The sequence below is a fragment of the Chinchilla lanigera genome, unplaced genomic scaffold (genome assembly GCF_000276665.1).
Source record: "Chinchilla lanigera isolate Chin_1 unplaced genomic scaffold, ChiLan1.0 scaffold00036, whole genome shotgun sequence".
Classification (NCBI taxonomy): Eukaryota; Metazoa; Chordata; class Mammalia; order Rodentia; family Chinchillidae; genus Chinchilla; species Chinchilla lanigera.
In genome coordinates this window covers 9,414,128-9,424,070 of record NW_004955437.1, presented here as the reverse complement: position 1 = coordinate 9,424,070, position 9,943 = coordinate 9,414,128, and the positions used below count along the sequence as shown (strand labels likewise).

Here is a 9,943-nt window from a genome sequence, read left to right as displayed (position 1 = left end):
GGCCGCGGCGGATGGACTCGCGGGTGTCGGAGCTGTTCGGCGGCTGCTGCCGGCCCGGAGGGGGCCCGGCCGTGGGCGGAACCCTCAAGGCGCGGGGGGCCGGCGGCAGTAGCGGCTGCGGGGGCCCGAAGGGGAAGAAGAAGAACGGAAGGAATCGAGGCGGCAAAGCCAACAACCCCCCGTACCTCCCCCCAGAGGTGAGCCCTTGAAAAGCGGCAGAAGGAGAGGGATCTGCATCTTCCCGACCCCGGACCCTGGGGAGTCAGGACGGAGAGCGCGAATCCCCATTTCGGGTTGGAGACCTCGGGAATAGGGGTTGGGAAGGACCCTCCTTCCGGTCCTGGGCACCGGGGAGCAGGCGCAGGGACTCGACCTCGCATGGGTACCAGGATCAAGGGGAAGGAGCGCGATCCCCTTCTTACCGCGATCGCCTAGCTGTGGGAATACGGGTTCCACCCCCTCGGGAAGAGCGAGTGGAATGGGGGACCCCCTAACTTGTGCTTCGCCCGGGGAGGCCGACAGGGGAACCACGACTTTCTCCAAACTTGTTCCTAGGGAGGGAGGAGTACCGGGGAGAGAGCTGCACGTTCTCTCCCTGCCCCTCATACACCGTCCACATAAAACCAGAGAACAGGCTGTACCTCTGCCCTTTGCCTTTCCGGGAGGGGAGGGGACAGAGAACAGCCTGCTGCTCCGTCTGTCCTTAAAGCAAAGAGCAAAGGAACTGCTACTTTGTTCCTCCCTCTGGAGATAGGACCCAGGGGAAGCGCCTAACCCAGTGGTTATCAAACTTTAGGGTGCAGCAGTCGCTCGAATTGCAGGCCCCTCTCCTAGAATTTCTATTAGGCAGGGCTTGAGCATCTGCATGTGGTGACAGTGCTGCTGCCCTGGGGTCAAGCTTGGACAACCATTAGTTGAGTCTGTCATTCTTAGACACATTTCTGAGGCCAAACTTCCTGATCCTCCACCCCCTGAAGAAATGATGTTTCATTCAAAAACATCTTTGTTGGAGGAGGATCTCCAGTATACCCCATATGGTGGAGGTGAGGGATGCAGACCACCTATTAGGGCCAGAAGGAACAGAATGAACGCAGGAGGGGGAGAGGAAACAAAAAATAGCCAGACAGGAGGGGAACAGAAATGTAGATGGCAGAACAGGCAAACCCTATAACCTTTTGCACCCTTGAGGGGAAAGCTCAGGCCAAAGGATGCTCTGCTGTGCTACAACCAGGGGAGGGAGAGTAGATTGTTGGCGAGGGGGCATTCAGGATTAGGGGACAGGCAGTAAAAGTCTGGTTTATGGAATCTGTCCCCTTCATTCCATTTTCTAAGTTTCTTTTGTTCACATCAGCCCCAGCTTTGTTTTGTATTATTTGGGGTTTTTTTGAGGGGCAGGGTCTCACTCTGTAGCCCAGACTGGTCTTGAACTCACAGCAATCCTGTCTTTCCTCAGTCTCCTGAGTGGTAGGATCACAGGTGTGCACCACTGTGCTCTGCTTATTGGCTCCAACTTTGGAGTTCTGCTCCTTTCTCACCTGGGACTCCCTTGCCTTGAGCTTAAAGTGACCAGTACTGAGCTCACCCTTGGCTCTGGCCCCGAATCTCTTGCAGCCTCTTTACACTTCATGACATCAGCTGCAAAGAGTGGGCAGGAAGGAAATGGTGTTTCCCAGATCAGTAGCAAAAAAGACCTCAATAGCCTGGCACTGATGAGATATAGACATCCCGGAAGAGCAGCTTTAGGTCCTGGGGAGAAGGAAGGGGTAGTCTTGTGGCTATAGAATGAGGGGGGTCCTTTCCTGGCTTAAGTGGGGAACTCACTGCATACTGTTATGCATCTCCTTCAGAGAGGCCATCTCGAGGCCTAGTAAGGATATGTCTGCTCTGACCTCCCAGGCACTGGCCTAAGCTGGTGCCCCAGGCTCTACTGTCTCTGCCTGGGCCCAATGGGACCTTCGGGGAAGTGGGCACTGGTTTGATGCTATGATAACTGTACCTTGTTTCTTTTCAGGCAGAAGATGGGAACATCGAATATAAAGTGAGTCTTAGGCTGGGGAGGAACAGTGGACTCACTATTTAGGGGACAGAGCCCTGCTCCTTGGGGCAGGACAGGTGGGGATCATGTACGTTTAGAACACCTCTGACTTTCCCTTTCTTGATTCCCTGCCTGCCCAAAGCTGAAGCTGGTGAACCCATCCCAGTACCGCTTTGAGCACCTGGTGACACAGATGAAGTGGCGGCTCCAGGAGGGACGTGGGGAGGCTGTCTACCAGATCGGGGTGGAGGACAATGGGCTGCTGGTGGGGCTGGCTGAGGAGGAGATGAGGGCCTCCCTCAAGACCCTGCATCGGATGGCAGAGAAGTATGCTCCCCGTTTCCTACCCAACCCAGGGGATCCATGTGCTCCTACCACCCAGGGCCCATGGGCTGAATGGGGATTTCCTGTTGCTCTGCCTCTTGATGCGGGGCCCAAGTCCAGCTCCATGCTCCTCCCTGGACCTGGGCTTTTTAGCCCCTTGATTAAAGACACACTTGCTCTTTTTTTTCCTGGTACCGGGAATTGAACTCATGACCTCGTGCTTGCCAGGCAGGCGCTGTGCTGCTGAGCTAAATCCCCAGCCCCTTTAAAGACACATTTGCTTGCTTGTTACTATGCCTTTGAGGAGCTGTGAGCGGGGGATGGATTGGAGGGAGGGTGGTGGAGGGGAGATACAGGAAAGTCCGGGGGCCAGGCTGGAATGGGGGGAATCCACGTAAACTGTGGCACCTGTGACAGGGTCGGTGCGGACATCACTGTCCTCCGGGAGCGAGAAGTAGACTACGATAGTGACACACCCCGGAAGATCACTGAGGTGCTGGTGCGGAAGGTCCCTGACAACCAGCAGGTGAGTGCGTGCCCTCCCTGCCCGCTAAAGTTGCCCCTGGCGGCAGGCTCTTCCCTGGTTGGGGTCCTGTGGTATCCACATTGTCTCTTGCTCCCACCCTTCTCTGAGAATGGAGCCCAGAGAGCTTACCACTGTCATCCATCCACAGTTCCTAGACCTCCGAGTGGCCGTCCTGGGGAACGTGGACTCAGGGAAGTCGACCCTACTGGGAGTCTTGACCCAGGGCGAGCTGGACAACGGGCGGGGCCGTGCCCGGCTCAACCTTTTCCGCCATCTGCATGAGATTCAGTCTGGCCGAACCTCCAGCATCAGCTTCGAGATCCTGGGTTTTAACAGCAAAGGAGAGGTGCATGGGATCAGCGGGACCCAGTGGGGCAGACTCTGATGAGGCTGGGATGGAGTGTAGACAAAGCCCCGGGGACAAGAGCAAGCTCTTTCCCGCTTAGAACGCAAATTGAATGGAGCCAGCTGAGCTCAATAGGAAAGTGGGGCTTGAGGCTAAGAGGCAGGGCCCCCAGGGACTGGTTTAGGTTCTGACACACAAAAGGTTGGGGTCTCGCAGGGCACTGAGACCCTGGGCCCTGGGCCAGGTGGTGAATTACAGTGACTCACGGACAGCAGAGGAGATCTGTGAGAGCAGCTCCAAGATGATCACCTTCATCGACCTGGCCGGCCACCACAAATACCTGCACACCACCATCTTCGGCCTCACCTCGTACTGCCCTGACTGTGCCCTGCTCCTCGTCAGTGCCAACACTGGCATTGGTATGAAGTGTCAGTGGGGACAGGGCTGAAGGCAGGTACCGACTGTCCTTGCCCTGGAAGCCATACTGACACGCCCCTCCTCCCCCTCTCTTACTGCACGCCCTCTCTGAGCAGCTGGCACCACGCGGGAGCATCTGGGGCTGGCACTGGCCCTGAAGGTGCCCTTCTTCATCGTGGTCAGCAAGGTGGACCTGTGTGCCAAGACCACGGTAGAGAGGACAGTACGCCAGCTGGAGCGGGTCCTCAAGCAGCCTGGCTGCCACAAAGTCCCCATGCTGGTCACCTCTGAAGATGATGCTGTCACTGCCGCCCAGCAGTTTGCTCAGTCCCCCAAGTAAGTGTGTCTTACCTGGAAGCTCTGATCCACAGGGGAGGCTGCCTGGGGCCTGGGAGCATGGGGACTCCCCAGGGCCAGCCCAGCTGTTGCCCAGTTCTGTGACCTTTCCAGCTTGGGACTACAGTTCTTGTGAAGGGCTTGGCCCTGTCCCAAGCCTACCTGGAGCTTTCCTGATGCTGGGGACCTTGGAAATGTGTGCTATTTCCCTTGGCTTTCCTAAGAAAAGATCTCCCTGTGTGGGCACTGGTCTCTATTTCCTGCCAGCCTTCTCTCAGCAGCCCCTTCTGTGCCTCCCTGTGCAGTGTTACCCCCATCTTCACACTGTCCAGCGTGTCTGGGGAAAGCCTGGACCTCCTCAAAGTCTTCTTGAACATCCTGCCCCCACTCACCAATAGCAAAGAGCAAGAAGAGCTCATGCAGCAGTTGACAGAATTCCAGGTAGAAGGCTGGGGATGAGGGGAGCTGCTGGACCTGCCAGCCCTCCTGGGCAGAACAGTGACAGTTTTCTGGGTTTCAGGTGGATGAAATCTACACAGTACCAGAAGTTGGAACTGTCGTTGGAGGGACACTTTCCAGGTGAAGTGGTTTGTTTTGCTATCTGCTCAGCCCTCAGGTATCCCTGTACAAAGACATTCTGGCCCCAAAAAGGAGCCCCTGGAACTAAACAGCCCACCTTAGGAATCCTTGCTTGCAGATTAGGCTTTCACTACGAAAGAGCTGCAAGCTAGTCACTGCCTCCAGGGACTCTCCAGGCCCCTGAGAGAGAAGTGTGGGTCGAGGGCCACAGGAAGAAACCTAGAAGGCATTCCGTTGACCTAGTCTCACGTGGGCGACTGAGAAAAGGACTCTTCCAAACCCAAGGGGACCACTTGCTCCCTCAGGGACCAGGTGTTGGGTGTTACCAGGCCTAGGGGTGCCACACTGGTGCTGTCATTGCAGCCTCTTCGGGTGTCACCCTTCAAAGTGAATGCTAGGCCTGGCCAGGCAGCCACCCCACATCTAAGTCCGAATTAGGGCTCCTGTCCTCTGCTTGAGGAACTCATCGCTGGAAGGGGAAGTGTGCTTGGGGTGACCCTAGCAAAGCAGGCAGTGGACCCAGGCTGACCCTGTGCTCCGCCGTCTGGGCTGCAGCGGGATCTGCCGCGAGGGTGACCAGCTGGTGGTGGGCCCCACCGATGACGGCTGCTTCCTAGAGCTGAGGGTGTGCAGCATCCAGCGCAACCGCTCTGCCTGCCGTGTGCTGCGGGCCGGACAGGCCGCGACGCTGGCCCTTGGGGACTTTGACCGTGCCCTCCTTCGCAAGGTGAGGGGACCAGAGGGCAGGGAAATGCTGGGAGCTGGCTACTGAGAAGGGCAACCTGTGGGAAGTGCTAAGAGCTACTCAGAGGAACTCAGGCCCTGACCCCAGAAGCTGTAGGTCTGGTTACACAAACTCATGTGAGAAAAACACTTAGAACCCTCATGAAGCCCAGATGGCTGTGTGAATCATTGTGGTGCAAGCCAAATGCCTAGGACCCTGAAACCACAAGGCTTTGGTGGGCAGAGCGCATGGGAGGTAGGTGAGGGTACCCTCCTAGAAGATTCTGGAGTGTTGTCTTCCAAGGTCTCCAGATTGTGAGTCATGAAGGAGAAGAATTTAGGAGCTGAAAGGGTATGTGGAGACTGGGAAAGAGTGTCTGACACCAGGTCTTCCCTTCCTGGGCCTGGGGACCATGCCTCCCTAGGGCATGGTGATGGTGAGCCCCGAGATGAACCCCACCATCTGCTCAGTGTTCGAGGCAGAGATAGTCCTACTATTCCATGCCACCACCTTCCGACGAGGATTCCAGGTGACAGTACACGTGGGCAACGTACGTCAGACAGCCGTGGTGGAAAAGATTCATGCCAAGGTGAGCGGGACCCACCCATGCCTCATTTCTCCAGCGAAAAGTCAGAATTCTGCCTCAAGAAAAGTGGAGGCCCTAGTTCAGACTTGGCACAGAGTTCCCTGTTCCCATGGAGGGAAGAGAAGTTCTGCTTGGGGTAGGGGACAGTAGTCTACACAGAGGTGGGGAGCCAGGGTGGTAGGAAGGGTGTGGGAAGCACTGCTAGGCAGTGACTACTTCTCTACTGCAGGACAAGCTGCGGACTGGCGAGAAGGCAGTGGTTCGTTTCCGATTCCTGAAACACCCCGAGTACCTGAAGGTGGGCGCCAAGCTGCTGTTCCGGGAGGGTGTCACCAAAGGCATCGGCCATGTCACCGATGTGCAAGCCATTTCAGCAGGAGAAGCTCAGGCCAACATGGGCTTCTGAGTCCTCCAGGCAGGGTAGCTGTTGTGCTCCCTACAATATAATGACTTCCGGCCATGCTGCCCCCTGATGGCGGCTGTGTGTGTTAATAGGCTAGGGAGAGAGGGGTGCTCCCTGGAACCTGCGTCCTGTCACCTTTCTGGAGAGGTGTCAAGCTTGATGTGGCAGGGAGGAGCAGTCCTGCAGGAGAAGACAGAATTGAGGGTAGTACCCAGCTGCTGTCTGCCCACCTGGTTGGCTCAGCTCTGGCAATACTGTGGCCTGCCTACCAGAGGAGCTCACTACAGCCACCTTGGCCCTACTGTCAGGACTGGGTGTGATTTACTGATGTGATCCCTGCACTTCAGGAATTGTCACAGCCAGGGTGACCCTTGAAAGCGCTCCTTTTTCTATACCTCTTCTCAAGGCCACGTAAGCTGCCCATTTCTCCCTGGCTGTGAACAAAAGACACTGCTCCATTGAAAGTGGCACAGGGAATGGCAGTGCTCCCGCCTACGCTGTGCTGAGACCCAGGGCCTGTTCCTCAGCTTTATCTCCTGTCCTTTCTCACTTAAGGGCCATGTCCCCAGCTCCTCCTGTCACAGGCCCCACAGGTGCTACTTGTCTTGCTGGCCCAGGTGTGGGGCTGCCAGGCTGAGGCCTGGCATACCGAAGGCCAGCTGCATGTCACTCAGTCTTGTCCTTCCCTCTGCAGTTGTCTGTCAGCCCTCATCAAGTAGTGTTTTTACCTTCCCAAACTGGTGACTGGGGGGTCTGACCCACATTTCCACATCCTTCCATCCTTACCCCACTTCCTCTCCAACATAAACCTCATTTTAGTAATTTGTAGTGCCTGTCCCCTTCCCTCTGTTGCAGGGAACCAGGAGGAAAGGGAAAGATTTTGCCCTATTTCCTAGTCTGTAGGTACGGATTCCTCCTTTCCCTGTGTTAGCATCCTGGGTTCCCATGGACTCAGGGATTTGTTGATTGAGGTTTCTCTGCAAATATATATATATATGTATATATATATTTAAATACACATATATATTGTACAGAATAAAAATGTTTTATTGAGTATACTGTGCTTATGCTTAAGACCCAGGCTCACTTCCAGAGCTGGAGTCCTCCCAGGGATGGGACACGGGTGAGACCTATTGCCGAGCCCTGGGCACCCATCCATTACCCTGCTCACCAGTCTTCTGTCCCCCACCACAGGAGCAGTGTTCAGGTGCTAACCATATACTCCAGCTTGTCATGCGTAGTTCTCTGAGCAGAGCAGAAAGTGAAGCAGGCCTTTTCATCTCAGATAAGCAGCTGCCCTGATTTTGAATTGGCCACTTGTCAGTTACAGAAAACCGCTATTTTGAGTTCCGACTTTGGGAAAAGAAGTAACATGATAAACGTGGCCCGTGGTCCTGCATGGCATTCTGTAGCGCAATCCTACCCACCACTGAGCACCAGCTGCTTTAAAAAATACCCATGCTGTGGCTTGCTACTAAGAAGTCTGTGGCTAAAGAACTCTACCCTGTATAAGAAGCAAAGAACACTTCCTTCTCTGCAGTTGCTGGTAAATGGCAGTGAAGGAGGAAGTAAGAAGGTGCTACGGCTGTCACCAAGCACTGACCTTTGTGTGCCTGTCCCTGGACACACTCTGCTAGTGTGCTGGGGAGGGCTGGCTTCCCAGGAAAACAAGATGTGCTGCTCATACCACCCCTCCCAGCCCTCCTACCCACATGCTCTACCAGCTTGAGCCTCTCCAAGTCCAGTGAACCTCACTTCTGACCACATTACTGTGTGTAGAACGCCCTTATGCCAGTCAACTCACCTGTCAGGAAGCACTCAACTGGATCTGCAGAAGAGCTAAGAGAAGAACGCTTCACCCACAGCTTTTGGTTTATGCATTTTTCCCCCAACTATGAAAGCCAGTGTTGGAAAAATCCCGTCTCAGTACTGAAATGAGACGCCTCTAGGAAATTACTGAGCCACTTTGCTACATTAGTGGGACATTTACAGGAAGGACAGTATTTAAGGCAGTCCTACAAGGAGTCTGTACATTTTTATTGGTCATCAGATCTAAGTTTTGTCCCTATACATTCAAAATTCATCTGAATTTTGTCTCTATACATTCATACCAACAACCTCGTAGGTGCAAGGCACCATGAACCTCCCTTTAAGAAACTACAAATCTAATGGAAAAGCCCATGTATACAGTGATTACCATCTTTAAGTGCCATGAAAGTGGGAAATATATATATTTTTTTGTTTTGTTTTTTTCTCCGGTACCGGGAACCGAACTCACGACCTTGCGCTTGCCAGGCAGGCGCTTTTGCTGCTGAGCTAAATCCCCAGCCCCAGTGGGAAATATTTTCAAAGGAAAAAATAATTTCCTTCCAAGTCCAATGCCTTTTGACCCTTTTCCTTCTTCAAATACAGTACTCCAATTTATAAATTTGCTAAAAAACTGTTTTGTGTATGTGTACAGGAAGAGATACATGTACACCACTGTTCCTACTCATGTTTTGTACCCACACCTCAATTACTTCTTCAGTTAATTCCAAGTATAATTCAAAGCTCCTGTTATCAAAGAAGCCCAAGGAGCTAACTTCTCACACACTGAAAGTACAGTTACTTGATTATTGATAGATTATTTTCACAGAGTTATGGATAGATTAAGGTAGTTACTTGAACTGGGCACAGTACCACTCGAGTATAATCCAACATTCTGGGAGGCTAAGACAGGAAGATTTTAAGGTCCAGCTCAACCTAGGCAACTTATTGAGACCTTGTCTCAAAAAATTAAAATAAAATGAAAGGGCTAGAGATGAAGTTCATTGTGAAGGCCCTGGGTTCAATCTCTAGTACCCCAAAATCAAGAGCAAAAAACCCAAAACAGCACCAGTGCTAGGGCTACAGATCAGTAGAGTACTAGCACAACATGAACAAAGCCCTGGGTTCAAGCCCTTAGCACCACAAAAACCAAAACAGTACTACAGATGTGGACAAGTGCAAAAAGTTACCATATGAATTTGAAACCCTAAGGTCTGCATTCATACTTTAGTATAGAAGAGAAGAACATGCCAGGGACCCCAAAGTCCCAAGCACTTACTCTAAAATTTGTGCTTTGGATTTCAGGAAATGTCATATCCTCTACAAACCTGGCCTCAGAGATGGGGTTTCTACAAGTCGAAGACACACTGGGGAGTCCTGTAAACATGCAGATTCTGGTTCTTCCCAGCAAGTCCCCTGCCAAGGCTGGTGCTGCTCTGGTTCTGAGCATGAAGTGGTCTCATTCTACAATAGAACACGCAGGGGCAGAAAATACAGAATTCTCGTCAAAGTATCATCTGAACTGCCCATGTCACCAGAGCTAGGAGGAAATTTTTAACCATCTTTTAGTCTTTCCTTCTCTTGCCATCTTTAAAGGAAGCATTTTAAATACGTCCTTTTAAATTTTCAATGATCCATAAGGTGATGATCTGTCCACGGAGGAGGAAGTGAAGAAAGTGACCATGCCATCCTGGGAAGAGGCAAAGCGAGACTTGGAACCAGGTCTTTTGGGCTCCAGGCCCAAGTAACTTTTGGTGGACACTGCCTCCCTAAACTCTAAAGGTTAAAACTCAAATGATGGATTTTTACAATTCCATCAGCAATTCCTGGACTTTTTTAAGCATTAAAAATTTCATTGTTA

The 9,943-nt window shown here is 52.8% G+C and overlaps 2 protein-coding genes across 5 annotated transcripts in view; one reads left to right on the top strand and one right to left on the bottom strand.

Moving 5' to 3' along the window:
- The window catches only part of Mad2l1bp (MAD2L1 binding protein), a 9,728-nt gene extending 9,287 nt beyond the window's left edge, over nucleotides 1-441 (bottom strand). The window contains exon 1 of the mRNA XM_005389781.2: nucleotides 423-441. The gene's annotated coding sequence lies outside the window, so the exon portion shown is untranslated. The remainder of the gene's footprint in view (nucleotides 1-422) is intronic.
- Gtpbp2 (GTP binding protein 2) overlaps nucleotides 1-9,943 on the top strand; it is an 11,544-nt gene extending 1,601 nt beyond the window's left edge. For 2 of the 4 annotated variants that reach the window (XM_013516823.1, XM_005389784.2), the window contains exons 2-12: nucleotides 2,012-2,038; nucleotides 2,178-2,362; nucleotides 2,777-2,885; nucleotides 3,034-3,231; nucleotides 3,476-3,650; nucleotides 3,765-3,984; nucleotides 4,290-4,425; nucleotides 4,505-4,563; nucleotides 5,119-5,290; nucleotides 5,712-5,876; nucleotides 6,103-7,330. In XM_013516823.1, coding sequence (XP_013372277.1) covers nucleotides 2,012-2,038; nucleotides 2,178-2,362; nucleotides 2,777-2,885; nucleotides 3,034-3,231; nucleotides 3,476-3,650; nucleotides 3,765-3,984; nucleotides 4,290-4,425; nucleotides 4,505-4,563; nucleotides 5,119-5,290; nucleotides 5,712-5,876; nucleotides 6,103-6,279 — 1,623 coding nt within the window. In that variant the 3' untranslated portion in view covers nucleotides 6,280-7,330. Of the gene's footprint in view, nucleotides 1-6; nucleotides 198-2,011; nucleotides 2,039-2,177; nucleotides 2,363-2,776; nucleotides 2,886-3,033; nucleotides 3,232-3,475; nucleotides 3,651-3,764; nucleotides 3,985-4,289; nucleotides 4,426-4,504; nucleotides 4,564-5,118; nucleotides 5,291-5,711; nucleotides 5,877-6,102; nucleotides 7,331-9,387 lie in introns of those variants that run through there. The other 2 variants (XM_013516822.1, XM_005389782.1) reach the window with 2 other exon arrangements.